The sequence below is a fragment of the Crocodylus siamensis genome, chromosome 11, assembly GCF_052110815.1.
Source record: "Crocodylus siamensis isolate JL-2025a chromosome 11, ASM5211081v1, whole genome shotgun sequence".
NCBI classification, from domain to species: domain Eukaryota; kingdom Metazoa; phylum Chordata; order Crocodylia; family Crocodylidae; genus Crocodylus; species Crocodylus siamensis.
Genome location: NC_143405.1, coordinates 30,267,159 through 30,287,382, shown reverse-complemented (window position 1 = coordinate 30,287,382; position 20,224 = coordinate 30,267,159). Strand labels below are relative to the sequence as shown.

General features: G+C 48.4%; 1 protein-coding gene across 2 annotated transcripts in view; it reads left to right on the top strand.

Annotated features, from left to right (window-relative positions):
• Positions 1-3,126: 3,126 nt before the first annotated feature.
• The window catches only part of PFKFB4 (6-phosphofructo-2-kinase/fructose-2,6-biphosphatase 4), a 109,232-nt gene continuing 92,134 nt past the window's right edge, over positions 3,127-20,224 (top strand). For both annotated transcript variants that reach the window (XM_090022804.1, XM_090022802.1), the window contains exon 1: positions 3,127-3,333. In XM_090022804.1, coding sequence (XP_089878930.1) covers positions 3,273-3,333 — 61 coding nt within the window. In that variant the 5' untranslated portion in view covers positions 3,127-3,272. The remainder of the gene's footprint in view (positions 3,334-20,224) is intronic.

The window sequence follows — 20,224 nt, the reverse complement described above, 5'->3', positions numbered from 1 at the left end:
TTTCCACATAAACTTGACATAAATCTCTAAAGGAACAAACAGGGAACATTATTAACTTATTAAAAAACCATAGTTTGGACCATTACTCCAACCCACATGGATCTCTAGCTGGCTGAAAATGTAGTACATCCTCCATATTGTATACAGTCAGCAGAAATGATATAATTCTAATAGTGTGGCTAACTTTTTAAAAGTAGACATTAGTACTTTTGCCTAAACTGAAGACTTGTATCACAATGAGGTAACATAACTTTACAATGTTCAAAAACAGACTTACACATTCACCTGAATGTCACATTGAATTCATATTAGGGGAACAATGCATGTAAGTAAAGTTACTCTTCTTTACTAGGGTCTGGTACTCTAACCTTTCCTTATACAGTTGTTCAGACTGCTTCAAAACATAACATTCAGTCTTGGTTTGTATGGCAAAGGATGCTGCTGATTTCACTTGCAGCAGATTAACTGGCTAGGGCTTTTGAAAGGTTTGCTGCATATATATATATTAGCCAATTGCCTGGCAAGAATGATGGGGTTGCAGGGGAGGGCCACTACCTAACACCCCATGCTGCTGGTGTTCGGCCTCTTGCAGGGAGTGGGGTAAGGGAGCCAATGCCAGTAGTGCTGGCCTCAGCTCCCCCACCTCCTGTCTAGTCCTTGGCGCGACTTCAGAATAATGGCAGTGCTCCCCCATGCTTTGAGCACTCTGATCGGCTGTTTCTGTCAGCCAATCAGAGTGCAAATAAAGTGTTATGACTGAACAGACAGACAGACTTAGGCTTTTATAATATTAGAATTAGTACTTCACCTTTGTAAAATTGTTGAGAGGATCCATTGCTACATAAGAGAATGCTTAAGCCTTTTCATAGTCTCTTTCACCTTTGTGTGTCAATGACTTGAATCTGACCATAGTTGAATGTACTGATCTTTTTCTTTCTGTGTGGAAGATGCAATAATTATTAATTAACAATTTGCCTTCCTAGAGGGCAAGGAAGAAGTAGTAAATTCTTCTAGTCTTCTTCTGGACCACTAGGCATGCAACTAACCAAAATCCATTAGATCCTTTCAGAAGGAGGCTGCTCTCAGGACACATCATGCTTTGGTGATATCCTGACAAGATACTACAAAGAGTAAATAGAATTTACAAGGTGAGGAGGATGCTATTAAGAACCCCATAAGAAAAGTGTAAAATGTTTAAATTGTAACCCAGGCAGTACTCCAAGAGGTACCCCCTCCACAATTGAAGGGATCAACACAGGTGCACAAGCACTGTGGAAGGTGTAGGGACCCTCCTCCCCCTATAGAGCAGAGCCAGACCACCAATGGGGACTTAACCATATACCTTTTAATGAGAGAACAGTACTGGGAACATAACAAGCATAAATCAGAGGGTATAGTGGACACTACAATGCCCCAAGGGGGCAGGATTCAAAGGTTAGATACTTACAATCACTGACAAAAGACAGGGTTAACCAAATATAAAAACACAAGCAGCAAAGCAAACATCATGGGTTGGTGAAATCTAAAAAGGCACAAAATACAAAATGTCACATGACAAGGAAATATAGGGCCTAGGTACCTGGAAAGAAAGAAGGGGGGGGGCACAAAATAAAAAACACAAATGCAAGAACATTTGCTTCTTGTTAGCTCACTCACCCCCAGTCACCTCAGCTAGGATTTGAACTCAGATCCCACACTGTGGGCAGGAATGCTGCCACACAGCCACCACAGGTGGCACTACTCCAGCCTGTCAGGGGTCTTGACTTTCCTGGAACCCTGGCTTCACATTGAGTTGCCTGGCCTTTGACTGGAGGAGCTGGAAGCAGAGCTGGGAGCCTCTCCTGCTGACTGCAGCCTCTCGCAGAGGATCCTGGAGCCCAGCAGGGAGACTCTCCTGTCCACCGCACACTGAGCTGCTGAGGGTCCCAGTGCTACCTGCAGGTCCTACACATTTAGGCTCTTCTGGGGCAACTGCTCCTACCCCACCCCACCCCACTGGCTCAGCTCTTTGAAGCTCCTTCTTTGTGGTCCCTCACTGGTCTCCCTGAGTTGTCCATCGTCCCCCGCCTCCAGGTGACCCGAGGGGCCAATCAGGGGACACGGAGGGTGAGTCTCTGGGGCCTGATTGGTGAAGAAAGGGAATCCCAAGCCCTCCAATCATCTTTTACCCCTTCAAAACTCCTGGGTTAAATCATTACCAGATTGGTGAGAAAAGGGAATCCCAAGTCCTCCAATCATCTTTTGCCCTTTTCAAAACCCCTGGGCTAGGTCACTGCCAGCCAGCCCCTCACAAAATTTTCCTTGTTCATATCAGAGCCAACTGCAAAAGGCAGATAAGGATCTCATTACTTCCAGAGCCCCCACTGTGGCTTGCTCCTGCATGTAAGAGGCAGTGGAGCTGCTGTCTCTAATCCCTTGCAAACCCTGCCCCTCCAGCTTTAAAGACATTGGACAAATGGCGCGTATGGGATCGGCACATGGAGCAATAACACCAGGCAACGGCTCATAGATTTGGAAGTTGATGAAAGGAGAGAAAAACAGTGCGGGCGTCGGGACACCGGCCTCTTCTACGTGCTCACAAGCTTGCGAAGGTGCTGCTCCGTCAGCGGCGCCGGCGCCGGCGCCGGCGCCTGGCGCAGTCCGGGCTCGCCTTCGGGGCGGGGCGGGAAGAGCCCAGAGCGCAGGCCAGGCCGCCGGCGGGCGCTGGAGGCCGCCCCAAACGCGCGGTGCCTGCAGTGGGCGCCGAGGCCCCGTCGCCGTGGAGGTCAGCCTGCTTCACTGCCGGCCTCTCCTGTCACGGCCACAGCAGCTGGAGCCGGGCCCGCTCCGTGCAGGGGTCCTTCCCCGGGAAAACCGAACGGGGCGCGGCGGGGCCCAGGCGCTCAAGGCCCCCCTGAGGCTGCGGCTGCCCCGGGAGCAAGGCGGCGACGCCCGGGGCCCTGGTCCGGCTCGCGCTGAGGGGCGCCGAAGGCTGCTCCAGGCGCCCAGCCAGACCCGGTCCCGCCGGCCGAGGGGCGCTGCCGGCTCCCGGCGCCTGCCTCCTCCCACCGCGCGGCTCCGCCAACCAGGGCGCGGGGCGGGGCGGGGGCAGCGCCGAGCCCGCAGGAGCCGCCGCCCGGCTGGGACCCTCTGCAGCGCCCGCGCCCGCGCCCGCGGCAGGATGGCGCCGCGCCCAGGCGCCGCCGCTCCCCGCCGCCTTCCCGGCAGCCTGGCCTAGCGAGCGGAGCGGAGCGGGCCGGGCCGGCGCGCCTGGCAGCGGGAGGCGGCCACAGATGTCTGGCTCCGGCGGCGGCGGGGGCTGTCAGCGGCGGTCGCGGGGCCGGGACTGGAAAGGTAGGAGCTGTCCCTGGACTGCCCCGGCCTGAGCCAGGGAAGCGTGCCGAGGGCCTCGGCAGGGCGCGGCCGCCTTTCCCGGCCAGGGTGGGTAGGAGCCTTCCTGCCGGGCTGCAGACCTGCCCCGCCGCCCCGGCGGCCTTCGCCTGCTGTTGGCGGCCGGAGGCGCAGCTCCTCTGCCCCCGTGAGGCTGGCCCGAAGCGGGCGCTGCGCTTGTTTACCAGGCGCCTCCATGCGCTGGGTGTCCCTCCGGTGTCCCGGCGGGGTCGGGGAAGGGCCGCGGGGCCCCAGGTGCCCGGCAGCGGCGGGAGGCTTCCCCACTGCCTCCGGGAGCTTGTGCCCGGCACCGGCCACCTCGGGGCCCTGGAGCAGGACCAGTGGCAGGCGGGGCCGGGGCAGGGCGGGGCAGCTCCTGTAGGATCGCAGCTTTGAAGGCCGCGCACGTGGGACGCAACTTTTCTACCGAGAAAAATACCTGTGTGAGTGAAGGCCAGGCGATTCCCAGCCAGCCTAGCCCTGGTGTTGCCTGCCAGCATTAGCGGGTTGCTCTGTGAGGTGTATGATGAGTTTCTGGGTGTGACAGTTGTTGTGCCTGGAGGCCTGAGTGATGGCTGAGCCTGTTGTGCTGGACGTGCCACGCTCGGCATGGAGACAGTGCTAAAAATGTTGTTGGAATCTTTTCTCCTTGTGCAATAATCTAGAGGTCGGAAGGGGTTGTTGAAGGGAAGTAGCAATCCAGATACCTCAGCAGTTTGTCATGTGGGAAGATGAGTGTCCTGGCTTTGGCCAGAAGAGGGGTAAGCTTGTATTTCTGGAGTCTGAATGAATAGATCATATGACGTGAAGAGGGAACAGCCTTGCTGGGCTGGGTTAAACTTGCAGTTCCTGTGAGGTTATGAACGGGCTTGGAGTTTTATTTCTCTAGTGGGGATGTTTTGTTGCTAGAGGGAGTGTCTTTGTGAGTTTCATTGAAGGCCCTGATGGTCAATAAAAGCCTCTTTGGTTGTTAACTGTAGTGTTTTAGTACATTCTAATTTAGGCACTTACGTTTCTTTCTGTTCCTACTGTGACTTCACAAAGAGAAATAATTCCTCACTCTGAATCTGAACTGCTGGTGTAGGCAAAGGCCTTCCTTAGGAAGGGTTTGGTTGCAGTAGTAGGGTAAAGGCCCAAGTGTATCAACAGCGTGGCAAAAAGTATAATTCTGGATGAAGGTTGCAACAGATACGTAACTGTCACGTTAAAAGATGTCAAGAGTTTTGAACATGTGTTCAAAGAATCAGCCTACCTGTAACTTAATTTTTTTCAGGAAAATTGTATCATATAAATAAACTTAAGAAAGTTAAGAAGTTTTTGCTTTTTTGCATTGCAAAGCTGTTGACAATCTATTTTTATCTTAGGTCTTGACTTGTCATGGCCTAACTAGACATCAATCCAATGATGCACCTATGTATCTTGACAGAAGTAGTGAGTCTATAAAAACTTTAAGATGCAAGAAACTTTCTGAATGAATCCCCTAATTCAAAAGAAAAAATAGTTCAGAAAGCTGTGGGCATTTATTTATTTACTTTAACATAGGCATTTGTTATCTCTGGGGACCTACTTAATTCCAGGATTGTCTGCAAAATCCATGAAATCAACAACCAAAGAAACCTTAATAAAAATAAAATGCTGTCTCCCCAGTGGGAGCCAATGGTCCTTGCTGGCAGTATGGCACAGAGGGCAGCAGACAAGATGATGGCTGCCCTTTTATCTCTTCTCTCCCTGTTGGGGTCTCCCTGCCAATCAACACTGAGGGGCAGAGTGGCACAATGGGTAGCCAGCAGGGAAGATGGCGGCTTCCCCCTTCCTCTCTGCCAATTGGCACTGAGGGGTGTGGCCACAGCATAATGTCCACAAGATCAGCTCTGCGCACTGCAAGCTAGCTGTGAAAAACCCTTTGTCTCACTGAAATTTAAGTAGGTCCCTAGTTATCTCCAGTCATATAAACAGGCACATCCTATGTTTAGGACTATTAACAGAGGGTTATGGAAACGTATGTAATTGTTTTTCTGGACTAAGATTCAAGAACTGTATTTCCTACAACACACTTCTCAGGTCACTGCAAAATAGAAAAGGTGGTATCTTGACTAAAAGATTTTTTGTCAGGATGAATATAATTTTTAACTTGTTCTTAATTGATGGTAGGATGATTTATATTAGAGTATATCCAGGATTGGATTTTTTTCTGTCTTCTGTAATAGCTGTATAAATTGCCCCCCTGAATTTAAATTACGCAGAGTTTAAAATTGTAACATCTCTTTTTTTCTATGTTGGTTCTTGTAGCAGGGCACAAGGGTGCCTGCTACTGGATAGTAGTGAATGGGCTAAGCTGACACTCAGCAGGGCAGCAGGTGAGAGTTACCATGGTAACAGGGTGGGTCAGCTGACCACCGGGGGCAGGGCCTGGCCTTTATAAACAGAGAAGGCCAAGGCCAGACCTAGTTGAGCAGGAGCAGGAGCAGGAGCAGGAGCAGGAGCAGGAGCAGGAGCAGGAGCAGGAGCTCTGTGGGAGAGCTGAGCAGCACAGGCTGATGGCTGCAGCCTGACCACTCAGACCAGCTGCAATGATGCGGGGAAGAGCAAACCCTAAGGGAGGTAGGGTTAAGAGCCAGGGTAGTTTGGAGTGTATGTTATGAGCCAGGAGGCTCCTTGTTGTTTTGTTATAGCCGTTGGGCCTGATGATTTAGTTATCCTTAGACCGGAGGACCAGGTGAGGCTGTAGGGGTGTGAGGAGGCCTCACAGGAGCTCCCCAATAATCTGGGGGTTCCTGGTGCCCATTAGGGGCACAGCGAGCGGTGTCAGGGTGGCACGGTGTTTTGTGCCACAGTGGGCATGGTGAGAGAGCACCGGAGAAGCGCTCGGCGTGTGGGATTGGGACCCCAGCCCCGCAAGGGCTGTTGCCCAGTGGGGCGCACGACCTGGAGGAAGGGTCAGAGGGCTAGGCAAGTCTATGGGCCCCCCGAGCGCGAGAGGCGCGGTGCAGCGTGGGAAGCGCGGCATAGGCCCTGAGAGGGCGAGGGAGCGTGAGAGGTGTGGCATAGGCCCGAGAGGGCGAGGGAACACGGGAAGCGCGGCACAAGCATGAAAAGCACAACACGAGCCTCAGAGGGGGGCGAGAAGTGCGGGAAGCATGGTACAGGCCCAGAGGGGGCGAGAGGCCCCAGAGGGGACAAAAAGCCCTGGAGCCAGGGGGCAGCGAGGAGCCCTGGAGCCAGGGGGCAGTGAGGGGCCCCGAGAGGGAGAAGAGGTGGCAAAGGGCCCCGAAGGCAGACAACAGGCCGTGGCATAATATCATGGCCCAGGGCCGATTACACCAGCACCATTGGCAAGGCTTGGGCTGTGGTGCAGGGGAGGAAAAGGAGCCGCAGACAGCGCCCCCCGTCATCGGAGCGCATACGAGTGGGCAGCCTCCCGCTAGTTCCAATTATCCATAGTTTGTAAATAAGATCAAGGCATGGCAGGCGAGAGTAGGCGGGCGGTCGGCCCATTACAGGGGGGCCGAGCCGCGTGTCCGGAGAGGCTCCGAAAGTGGCACCCCGTCATAGTTCTGAATGTCAGCATTCTTTTATTTCCGTGAGTAAATTAGTTTAGTAGCTTTATCTTCAGTAGGTTATCTTTACTTGTTGTTAAAGCAGTACAAGTGTGTACTTTACTATTTACTAGAGTTATAAGAGAAAGTCCTTATGGTCTCTACAACCAAAAAAACCTGTAAAAGTAGTCATATATGTCATCTGCAGACATGCGCACACATGAGTACTTCCTGTGGGTTTTTGTTGTTTATCCCACATAACATTTATTTTCCTGCTCCAGGCAAAACATTTATAGTAATAACAACAGCAAACAAATGTAAAATCATAGAAAAGAGGGACTGGAAGGGACCTTAGGGGGTCATTTAGCTTTTTTGGTAATCCTTTGCAGTCAAGGATGATTGTCTTATCTGTGGGTCCAAAGATGGCTGATGAGGCTGATCATCTAGTTAATCCCCTGCTCAAAGCAGACTCATCATCCCTAGTGTTTGCTTAACCCAGCGGTGTCAAAGACAGCCATTTCTGGATTCGGCCTACAGAGCCACATTGTTCAGCGCAAGTCTCGGAGCAGACACTATTTGCAGCACAGTCCTGGACTGGCCATAGTGGGCACTGGAAAGGTCTGGCATGGGGGGGAACAGCTATATGGGTCTCCTAGATGCCAGATCTGGTATCTGGCCTGGCCAGTTTGGGACCTGTGCCTCACAAGTTGTCTACTCTGGATTGGCTAGAGTGGGTGCTGCAGGTGGCGTGGTCCTGAACTAACTGGAGCTAGTTCTGTAGGCATTGGAGTCAGCATTCCTGGGGTGGGGAAAGGGTGATCCTTTGGCCCAATCCAGCCCATGGGACTGGCCTCTCACTGTTCATTCAGCCCATGGCCCAGGACTGGGTCACTCACCTGTTGCACAGGGCCAGAGGAACCTGTTCTTAGAGTTTCTCAAAGAATTGTCCTGCACAGATACCAGGTACAATACCTGAAAACATCACAAAACAACCAAACTTGCTATAAGTAATGCAGGGAGACAAAGGCATTATCTCTGTTCTTGCCAGTGCAAGGACAAGAAGTTGTTAAAATACACTTAAAAGATCCAAGGAAGAGGGTCATGCCCCCTGCTACAGAGGAAGGTAGAACCCTCTACAGTCTACACTGTGGGCTGACCATGGATTACGTTTTTATTTTTGATCCCACGTATGTCAGTCAGTCTGATCTTGTACCTAGGAATGTCTGAGTTTTAGTCCCAGCAAGAGCATCAGCACCAGTTGTGGATTAAGGTTTACTGGGGCCTGGGCAAATAGAAAAGTGGAGAACTCCTACACCCCGTTATAAAATGAATGTATGGACTCCAGCAGGAGGAGGAGCCCCTTCCCCTCCTGGTGCTGCTGCAGCCAAAGGCATACTACGCTGGGGAGGCTGAATGGACCCAGTTGGGCTGGGGTTGGGGGTGGGGTGGCACATGCCTGCCTCTCCTCCCTGCTCTCTTCCCTGCCCTGCCTCTGCCACCGCTGAAGCAGAGCAGTGGTGAGTGGGGTGCTGCCCACTGTAGGCTCGGGGCTCTCTGCTCTGCTGCCTTTGCCACAGGGGGCCTGCTCCAGCTGTGTACCCCCCTGCCTGCCCAGCAGCAGGAGGCACAACTTGCTCCCTCCGCTGCTGCTGGGTTGGCAGGGGGCACATAGCCAGTGTGGGGCTCCCAAGGGAAAGGCAGCAGAATGGAGAGCCCTGAGCCTGTGGCAAGCAGCCTGCATCTGCCCTGCGCATAAATTGGGGAGGGGACAGGCATATGCCCCCCCATGCCTGCCCCGGTGGGGGGAGGTATGCAGCAATGGGTCAGCCACCTGTGGCTCTGTCAGGCTCCCTGCCCCATCCCTGGATCCCATGCACTGCACTGGCTGGGCAGAGTCCCCAGCCCCTGCCCCATTGCCTCCCTTACAGTGGGGGCCTCAATCTGCCCTCCCCCATGCCTCTTCTTCACCTATCTGCAGGGAGCTGCTCTCCACTCTGCCCAGCTATTTTATTGGCCACGTGAATGCAAGGGGCTGTGCACATGCAAGTGGTAGCCCCCATGCAGGCTAGAATGTTGCCTGCCTTCCTGCAAAGGGCAACCTGCTGTTTCCCAAGGGAACCTAGGCATGGGGGGGGCCTGATTGGCGGGGATTCCTGGGCCTGGGGCCCTGCAGGCCTGTGTGTTAATCCGTCTGTGATCAGCACACTTCAGTCAGTCCCTAGCCTTGGCTGCAGGCAACACCCAATGCTTATGAGGAAGGGGAGGGGGACCCTTGGCAAAACATTTTTTTTGCCTCCCTCTTACACCTGTAGCAAGAAGGGTGGGGGGGAAGAAACATCTTTCCTGGCTCCCTCTTACACCTGTAGCAAGAAGGGTGGGGGGAAGAAACATCTTTCCTGGCTCCACGTGATGACCAGCAAACTCCAGAAGCATGGGAAAGGCAAGCACTTTTCACTCTGTGCTGCAACCTGTGAACTGTAAAAACTGCCCCATGAATCTCACATATTTATTGGAGAGTCAGAACTCTGCTTTCTGTTATCCAATCCTCTCTGTAAACTTAGCTGTTTTAATTTTCTTTTACAATCAAGCCAGTTGTGGAGCTCTGCTTTGTCCTTCTGCAGTTGAGCATGGTTCTCTCCACTTCTACCTGCTTTGGGCTTCAGAGCTCTTCTCACAGTTTCCAAGTGATGCATGTATGGTAGTCTCTTGAGCCTCCAACATTTGTTATTCACATGATACTCTAGGCATTGCTATTCCTAGATCATCCCTGAACAATGCTTGTTCAACCTTCTCTTGAACACCCCCAGTGAATGAGATTTCACAAATTCTCTAGGCAGCCTGTTCCAGTGCCTTGCTGTTCTGTGAGGAAACTTTCCTGATATCCAACCTGTGCGTACTTTTCTTCAGTTTCAGTTCATTGCTATATGTCTTACCTCCTTCTGTGAGGAAGAAAAGGTGTTCTCCCTCTTAATAGCAGCTCTTCAGATATTTGATGACTACTGTCATTTTCTCTACTTTATCTTGTGATTCATACCCCCAACTTGTGTGGTTAGAAGAATGAATACCTGCTTGCCAATTTGTGTTCTTTGGCTTAATCCCTGGTATAACTCAACAATTTTGGTATTACTTGCATTAAGGATGATTTTCATCTTGTACATATTCTAGATGCGTAGTTGAGGAGAAATTCCTTACATAATGAGAACGTTTTAGTCCTCCCCAGATCAAGTAGCATTTAAATATATAGCTCAAATCAAGTGTAAGGAACACAGAAAGAAATAAATGTTATGTATTTGTAACTGCTACAGTCAATCTTCCATATACTACAAATTATATATATTTTTAGATACTAATTCCCAGTTCACTCAAATGACAGGAGGATTTTAATTTGATTGAATGTACTTCCATCAATTATTGTTGCCCAGAATATTTGGATTTAGGCTGGTCTTGGTCTTCATTTTAATTTTCTTTTGATGTTCATATATCCTTTGAGTTTTAACTAGTGTTGTCAATTAAACACAAAGTTAAGTTTGTACCGTATGGGAATCCTGGGGTTGTTTTTTGTTTTTTTTGTGTGTTTGATGTGTTCGGGACGTTCCACAGCATTTCTTGTCTGCAGTATTAAGACATATTAGAATAGCATTGCAGTTTTGCCATCATTAGTGTGAAACTAGTATTTTTGAAGACAATGAAGAGTTTTGTAGGGTTCATGACCTTTTCAGCTGAAAAAGTTCCAAGCGGTCTGTGAGAATAGACTTATGAATTCAAGGCCTCTTGTGTATTTAAAAAATACAGTAAGGCAACTTTGCCTCTGAATGACATACCCGTGTTTGTACTTGAAGTTACTCTTACCACGTAAGCACCCATTTGTCACAAAAGAGCAGTTTGTTCATATAGCTGAGAGGGAATCTTGTAGATCTTTCCATATTCCATAGAGGCACACAAGGTTAAGATCTCTGTAACAGCTAAAAAAATAAAAGGCTAGAACCCAAGCCTGTATTAGGGGGGAAAAAAAAAAAGTCTCAGTTAACAGTAAGAAAAAATACCAGCCTATTACTACCAGCTGAATCCTTGTTCTGCATCTTTTGTATCTAGATTAGTCTTACACTGGGAAATGTGCCACTGTCGATTTGCTCATGTTATCTCATTTAGCTGTGCTTGACCATTTTGTGGCTGTAATGTTATTTTCCTTTTTTCCCCTACTTCTTTTGTTTCTGGTAGATTGTGAAAAAGTTGATAAGTTCTCTAACTATGCTTGCAAAATCAAGGAAGATGGGGTGTGGGAAACTCCCTTAAAGGCTGCGGGAACAAGATTTCCTCCCAGATGTTTTATTAGCTTTTTTGTCACACTAGTTTTTTGTGAACTAAGATTTATTTTACTGTATCTTATAGTGTTACAGTGTGCTGAATTTGGATGAATTAACTTCCCTTCATAAATTAATTTTGGAGAAAGATTATGTAGCATTTATTGGTCTGCAATATTTCTACTACTGTGGCACTGCCGGTCCATCCTTTCCTGAAGCATCTGTCGTAATTTTTTTTTTTTTTTTTATTCTATCACCAGCTGCAAGTTAATGTGTCCTAAACCAAATTCTTTATCCTCATTACTTTATACTTTACTTCCTCCTTATCTGTGAAAATACCAGTATCTCTTTTTTTTTTTTTTTTTACCTCCTTGTTCTTGGTTACTTTACACATCCAAGGGAGTCATGTCCAAATCCTCCAGTTTCTTCCTCAAAACTTTTCAGTTTTGTTTTTTCCCGCCCCCCATACCCCAACATATTTACTTTTCTTTCAGTCCCTCTTTATATACTACTCTGATTACTGCAACATCATTCTGCACTTCTTAAAACCCACGTTATCTTTTCTAGTGCATGCAAAATGATGCATCAAAACGTGGGTTATTTTTTTGCTGTCATTCCTTTTAAGGCCTTTTCCATCCATTACATCACATTCTAGCTTTTTCTTGCCTTTAAAGTTTGAAATAACTTTGCCCCTTCCTTCTTATTTGAGTTTATTTTTTTTCTGCATCCTCCTCTGCTCCTCCAATATTTTTCCTTTTGACTTTTAATTTATTAGTTTCTGAGTCAGTTCTAGCTCTCTCAGTGCTGCCTTCTCAATGGTATAGTTTGACCTTCTAAAGTCAACCCCAAGATTCATCCCCCTTGAATTTCTTTTTGTCATGATGAGCACGATAAATCTGCTGTACATACTGAGTAAAAACAGTGACGTGTTATTTAATTAACTTTTTTCCTGAACTCAGTTTGCCTGATTTGTTATGTCCATAGGATCCTGTATGAAAACTGCCTAGCACAGAGAGGGGCAACCTTTTTGTCAGGTTTGCCACAAATTAGCCCTGCATATTCCAAATGCTGCTCTGATCCCCTTTCTCCTTGCAGTCTACTGCTCTGCTTTTTGCTCCTTACTCTGTGCTCCCCACTCAGTTTCCTTCTGCTTTGTGCTTCCTGCCCTATCTGTTGCTCTGCTGCCTGCTCCCTCCCTGATCTGCTACACACCACACACAGAGGGTGTATTTACTTTGTACTCTGGGGTGGGGGGAGGGGAGAAGGGGGGGGACACTTTAGAGCGGTGGAGCAGGTGTTGGGCATGTGTATAGGTGTCTAGAGGTTGGCCATGCCTCTCATGGCACTCATACACATTGTGACCATCCCTAGCTTAGTACATGCCATGCACCATCTGAAAAAAAGTATAAGGTGGGAAGCTATACAAAATTCCCTATGTTCAAATAATATTTTATAGCAGTTGTAAAATGGATAAGCTTTACTGACTCCATTTCACTGGAAAAAGACAAAACAGGGAAAGATCAGTATCACCTTTTCTCTTCTTGATGTAGATATGGCTTGTAAATTTAAGATTTATATCTGGGCTGGTCAGCTGGTGGCCCCTGAAAGATTAACATGTGGCCCATAGTCTCCTGGCATGTTGCCACTGTCTCCATTTCACTGACTGCTCATTCCCCACAGCAGGAGCAATGGCAGAAGTGATAAGATGGTGGCAGCATGCCAGGAGCCCATGGGCCACATGTTAACCTTTCAAGGAATACCAGCTGAAGAGCCCTGATGCAAATCAAGATTTACAAACCACATCTACATCAGGAAGAGAAAAGAAAGTGATACTGATCCTTCCTTGTTTTGTCTTTTTCCAGTGAAATGAAGTCAGTAAAGCCCATCCCTTTTACCACTGCTATAAAACATCATTTGGCTCCCTGCTCTTCTGTGGCTTCTTTGGCTTCCTGCACTTCTCTGGCTTCTGCCTCCTGCCCCTGTTGCTGGGGAGGGGGATGAGGCAGTGCAGCAAGAGAGGGCTGGGCTTGCTCTCACTGCCTTCAAGAAAGGCAGCAGCCAGGCTGCTTGGTTTGCATTGGGTACATGGCTCAGAGGGGAGTGGAGGAGTACCTTGCACATGTCAGGGTTAGGGGAGCGGGTTGCCACTGTTCAAGGCTGGGAGAGGAGTGGGGAGCCAGGCTGTTCTTGCTGTGCATGCAGTGGAGAGGGGAGGGGGCATGGTAGGGTGCATGCATGGCCTGGGAGAACCACTAGGAGGCAGTCAACTGTGAAAGTTGGCTATTGCTCTATAGACCTTGCTTCTTGCAGGCCCCAGGACTGGCATGTAACCTATGGTTACCCCCAAATTGGACAGTCCTTATCTGAGTTATACACACGTGTCTTCCTCCTATAGCCTTTTCCCTAAATAATCAGTTTTCATAAATAGTGTCTGAAAATTGATTGCCAGACACTAGAATTGGAATGTTTTAAGGCATGAAAACTGATATTTGCGTGTGCTGTATCTCACCACAAATAAGCATTTATTCCTTTTAACATAATCTGTAGGCAGTAAATGAGAGAGAATGCAGACTTGGGAGTCATGTCAGGGGTTTTTTCTGTTGGGAAGCTGTAATCTGCTTATCCAATGTAAATCATAATTCAAAGAGCCTGTGCTGAAATGTTCCTGTGGAAAATGGGAAGACTTCAGTCATCTGAAGAACTCTCATACAAGTCTGTTGTATCAGGACCATAGCCTTGAACTCAGTGAGGCTCTCTGGAGCAACAGTTTGTGGGCTTGGCATCTGTCCTGCAGCTATTTGTTGATGAAGTGGACCTGCCTAAGTCCACTCTCTATTAGTATGCAAAACTCCACCATCTCCTTGGGACCCAGCTGGCTAGCCACACCACCTGACCAAATGCTTCCCCTATTTAAGAGCAGGGAGAGGAACAGGAAGAGGCCAGGCAACCCCAGAGCATTTCCTGATCCATGACTGTGCTTTTGGGACTCTGCTCATCTCTTGCTTCTTTGGTTTGTGACCCACTCTGCTCTTAGAACCTGCTTATCTCTTGATCCTGTCACTCCTGACCTGGCCCCTCCTGGGTTTGACTGCACAGCTCTGCAGCCCTTGCTCTGACATTATGATCTTCCAATCTGGTAATCCCCAACGCTGCAGCCTGCTGGAGCATTCTGATTAGAACGTTTCAGGAGACTCAATTAATTGAATCTGCTCCAATGTGTTCTAACCAGAACATATCGGAGCATGTGCATAGGCACTCCTTGTATGTGGAGGAATGCTACCAATGTTTTTAGGCCTGTTAATTCAAACCTGTTTAGAGCAGAACTGTTAGCTGAAACACAGTATTTTTAAAAAGCTGGTGGTGGCTCATCTAGTTAAATACACTCTCATTGTTGCTGAAGCAGTGTTGCTCAAGTAGGTGTTACCAGCAGGTAGATATCTTAATAGCATTTTCCAAGCATAGAAGGGATTTCAGTTAACATAGAACAATACTTAAATGCTGGTTGGTGTGTGGTTTCTAAGGCCATTATTGCCTTGGGGTGGATTTGTCTCATCATGGAAGAATCCATGATGAGACCATATCCAAAGATGGAATGATAAGGTACAGGATGATATTCAGTCAGATGATAATAAATCTTAGTTTCATTTCTGATCGGTCCAAGTGCACTGTATGTCTCAATGTTGTTTCCCCTGCCTTTACTATGGAGGAAGAGCATGGGTATAAAATACAGGTTGTACAAGGAAGTGCATCCAACCTTTAGTGTCTCAAGAAATGACACTGTGAAAACACAAAAGGAGAAAATTAAGCACACAAAAGGCTCGTGAGTATTGCTATTTCAGAACTTTGAGGGATTGACTCCTTAACAGTAATTATTTCACAGTTAGTAATAGAAATGAGATTCATACAACGTCCTTACTCCCCAGATTACGCTGTGCTCAATAACTAAGACTAGCAGAATAGAATCTAATATGGGAAAGACTTCCCAACTGAATCAAAGCAGTGGTAAAATGGTGAACTCTCTCCTTTACCTTAGAGTTGTGAATATGAATGTTGAATGTTGAGTCTGAACGTTGAATGTTTCCTTTAGACTTTTGGGCAGGATACCTAGAGTATCCTGTTGGCCTTGTGTGCCTAGTATATAACATGTATTGTGTGCATGTCCTTTTTTTTTAAGATTGTAATTTCATAGACATTAGGGACTGGGAGGGACCTCGCAAGATCATCAAGTCCAGCCCCCTGCCATAGGCAGGAAGCCTGCTGGGGTTAAATGATCCCAGCAAGATAAGCATCCAAATGTGTTTTGAATGAGTCTGGAGTAGATGCTTGCACCACCTCTCTGCGGAGTCTGTTCCACACCCTGGACGCTCAGACTGTAAAGAAGTTTTTCCTTATGACCAGTCCAAATCAGCCTTCCAGAACTTTGTGGCCGTTTAGACCCTGTTATCTGTTGGGGGGGCCCTGGTGAACAACTGTTCTTCCAGAACCTGGTGCACAAACTTGATGCACTTAAAGGCCACCACCAAGTCCCCCCCTGAGCCTTCTCTTCTCCAGACTGAAGAGTCCCATGTTCCTCAGCCTCTCCTCCCATAAGGCTTGCTTTCTTGGCTGTTGATCGTGCAGGTGGCTCTCCTTTGGACTTTCTCAAGCTTATCCACCTCCTTCCTGAAGTGGGAGGCCCAAAACTGCACACAGTACTCCAACTGTGGCCTCGCTAAGCCTGAATAAAGCAGGAGGATGATGTCCCTGGTTTTGCTGGAGATGCATTGGTGGATGCATGCCAGGGTTTGCTTTGCCTTGCCAGCTATGGCATGGCTCATGTTCATTTTGTGGTCAGTCAACACTCCCAAGTCTCTTTTGTTCATGGTGCTGCAGCACTGCTGAGACTATAAGTATGATGCTAGTTTTTCGTCTCAAAGTGGAGCACCCTGCACTTCTCTACATTGAATGCCATCAGGTTTTGGCCTACTTACCTTGTGAGCGTGTCCAGGTCAGCCTGTATCCCCAGCCTATCCTCCAGTGTGACTGCTTCCCCACATAGTTTAGTGTTGTCTGTGAACTTTGCCAGTCTATGGCTGATGCCCAAATCCAGATCATTAATGAAGATGTTAAACAGTACTGGCCCAAGTACTGAGCCCTGCACCATGTTGATTTGCTCCCATCAACTAATACCCTTTGGGTCTGACCCTGGAGCCAGTTCCCCAGCTTAACCATGTCAGTGAGATGGTCAAGGCTGCAGTTCCCCAGCTTAACCATGAGGACATTATGGGAGACAAAGGCAAAGGCTTTCTTGAACTCCAGATATGACATCAACCTCATTGTTCTTGTCCAGGCAATGCATCACCTGGTCATAGAAGGAGATGTGGTTGGTCAGGCAAGACCTTCCAGCAACAAAGCCATGTTGACTAACACTCAGTAAGTTGCCCTCCCTTAGCCTGTTGCTGATGAAACTTTTGATGATTTTTTTTTTCCAGGATCTTTCTAGGGATGGATGTCAGACTGATTGGCCTGTAATTCCTTGGATCTTCCTTCCCTCCTTTCTTGAAGATTGGGACCATATTGGCCATTTTCCACTCTTCTGGTATCTTTCCCGAGTGCCGCAAGTTCTCCAATGTCTTCACCATAGGGTGTGCTATGATGTCTACCAGTTCCTTCAGAACTCTTGGGTGCATTCCATCTGGGCCTGTGGACTTATGGATGTCGAGCCTCTCAAGGTGTTCCTTCACTGAATTTATGTTGATTGTGGGCCCACATCCCACCCCCTGGATGCTCTGCATCCTGTCCGACAGAGTGACCCCCTTGGGCAGGTGGAAGATCAATGCAAAGTAGTCATTTAGGAGGCTGGCGTTTTCCTGAGCACCAGACATTAGCTGCCCCATTTGATTTAGCAGGGGTCCAATGTTGCCTTTCTTCTTTTTCTGACTTCCCAAATATCTGAAGAAGAACTTCGTTGTTGTCCTTGATTCCTGTGGCTAGCCTGAGTTCAATTTCTGCCTTGGCTTTTCTGGTCCACTCTCTACAGTGCAGGCTAGTTCTGTGTAGTCCTTCTTGGTGATGAGCCTTATTTTCCATCTGGCGTAGGCTTTTCTTTTTAGTTTCAGGAGGTCCAAAAGTTTTCTTATTGAGCCAATGAGGTTCCCCAGCCCACTGACTGTATGTCCTGCAGAAGAGAATGGACTTTCCTCGTGCTTGGCGGATTGCATTTTTAAGGAACAACTATTCCTTGTGGACTTCCTTTTCTGAGGGGCTATGGTCTCTTAGTGCCTGACTGACCAGTCTCCTGAGTTTGTGAAAGTCAGTCTTCCCAAAGTTGAGGATTTCTATTTTACTGAGAGATTTGCCTGCCCTGTGTTGGACAGAGAAAGTGATCAGTTCATGGTCGCTGTTACAAGCCTCCCCTTGATCCTCAGATCGCTCACTAGATCATTCCCTTTGGCCAGAAGCAGATCCAGTAGTACCTCTTCCCTAGACCTCTTGTGTTGGGTAGAGCTCATCAATGCAAGCAAGGAAGCTATGCAACTGGTCAGATTTGCCTGTGTGCTCTTCCTACAAGATGTCAGGGAGGTTGAAGTTGCCCATGGCAATCATGCATTAGGAGCATGCAGCCTCAGCCAGTTCCCTGTTGAATTCACAATCCAGCTCTTCCTCTTGGTTGGGAGATCTGTAATAGACTCTTACAATTATATCCCCTTCCCCATGCTCTTCCCATATTTTAACCCAGAGGGTCTCAAGGTGCCCTCCTTGGTTGCTAAACTTGGTTTGAAGGGAAGTGCACTGCTCCTTCACATGGAGAGCTACACCCCCACCCCTTTTTCCAGCACGGTCTCTCCTGTACAAGGTATAGTCCCACCAGGTCTCCATTATCCCTATGAGATCATAATCTTTGTTGCTCGGAAGGGCCAGTTCCTCTTGCTTGTTTCCCAAACTCTTGGCATTTTGTGTACAGGCAGCTAAGCCTGTCATGGGAAGCCCTGGGCTTCCCTGTGTGCTGGGACATGACCTTTCCTTGGGCTGTTGTCAGAGTAGGTTCCCATGGGTTACTGAACCCAGGGGTTTTCAACCTTTTTGGGTCGATGTACCCCCGGCAGCCAGACATGGAACAGTGTACCCCTGGTGGCTGGATGCGGGGCAGGGGGAGAAGGTGGTGCACAGCTGGACAGTGAGTGGGGGAGGGGAGGTGGTGCGTGGCCAAAAGCTGAGTGGTGGCAACTGCTGCGTGCGACCGTCTCCTATGTCTGGTTAGGCAGGCGGCGCCTGCATGGGATGGTGCATGGCAGCGTTCCATCCCCGCCTGCCCACCCATGCATATCCGCTAGGGCCTTCTCAAGTACACCTGGTCAGTCAGACAACCTCTGACCTAACCTGTTACTACTATGGTTGACATGACTCGGACTTGGACAGTTAATTGACTGCCCATTCCCCAGTGATCCTAGTTTAAAGTTCTGTCAAGTAGGGCAGCCATTCTGGCTGAGAAAAGCTTCTTTCCTTTCAGGGTGAGGTGGAGGCCATCCCTTCCCTACAAGCCACTGCCTCTATCCCTGAAGTGCGGAGCGTGGTCAAAGAAGCTGATCCCCTTGTGATGGCATCGTCGCCAGAGTCTTCTGTTAACCTCTCCGATGCACCTTTTGCTCCAATGCTCGTGACCAGGAGGATTGAGGAAAAAATCACCTGCGCCCCCAGACCCTTGAGCTCAGCTCCCAGAGCACTTGTCACTCATGACCTGGCCGGGATTGTTCCGAGCCATGTCATTCATGCCCACATGGATGAGTAGCATGGGGTGGTGGTTTATAATTGTAAAATCATATTTGACAAAGCCATTAGTCAAAATACATAGCTGTATGTGTAAATTAAAAATACTAGCTGTTTCTTCCCCATGTAAGGAGTCATGTGTACAGCTTGTCATGACATCAGACACCACAAACAGAGCAGTGCAAACACCATACAGCAGTGGTCACCAACAAGTTGATCTCAATTGACTGATCAGTTGTGGAGCCTCTGACCGTTCAACTGTCAGGCTTCACAATCGGGAGTGGCAGGATGCACATGGCTGGGCTGGGCTGAGCCACACCCCTGCCACCTGGGCCGGGCTGGGTGAGGTGGCTTGTCTGAGGGGGGGGTGGGGAGAGAGAGGGCAGGGGTGGTAGATCCTGGGGTGCCCTTATTTTATTAAAAAAGAAGAAAAAAAAAAAGTGATCTACACCATAAAAAGGTTGGAGACCACTGCTATACAGTATTGTTCAATACTCTTCATGGTGCTAACTGTGGAGTTCAGTTGTCACGCCTACTTTTTAATAGCCATTTCTGGTTGGTGCTGCTATTTTTCTTCTGTTCATAAAAATCTGCAGGATATTTGGATTTGGAAGAAGTATTAATGGGTTAGTTAAGTGTCCAGTCCCATTCTACTTTGGTTGGACTTTAGTTATCTAACTCAGCTACTCCAGAAATTTCCAGCTGATAAAAGTAAATCTTTGATTTTTGTCAAAGACAAGAAATCATTCCACAACATTGCTTCTTGCTATGCAGGCAAGAGATGCTTATGAGTGGGTTAGCAGTTGCCTGCTATGGTATTAATGTGGCAAACAATAAATCTTTCTTTGCAAATGGGAAATTTTGCACATGCCTGGTTTAGAAACTCACTTTTTTGGTAGATCCTGGGTAGTAGAGCTCATCCAGATAGAATTGTCAAAGATGGAAGGAGAGGAGAAGCAGTCATTTTCTTTCTTTCTTTCTTTCACTTTGGACGCACCGGACCAGGCTCGCTTGGAGCTGCGTGGGGCGATCCCGAGCGTAAGACTCCCCGGCTTCCTATCTCTCTCCTTTTTTCACTCCCACCTGTCTAAAGGTCTCTAGCCTCTGTTTATTTCGCTTTCTCTCTCTCTTTTCTTGCTGTTTTGCAGCTTTTTTCCCCCCTTTTCTCTCCTCTTTGTCCCATCCCCCCGTACTTCCGGTCTCTTGTCTTCCTACTGTCTCTTTCTCGCTCTTTCTCTCTTTCTTTCTTTTCTGCTTGCTTGTAGCGGGGAG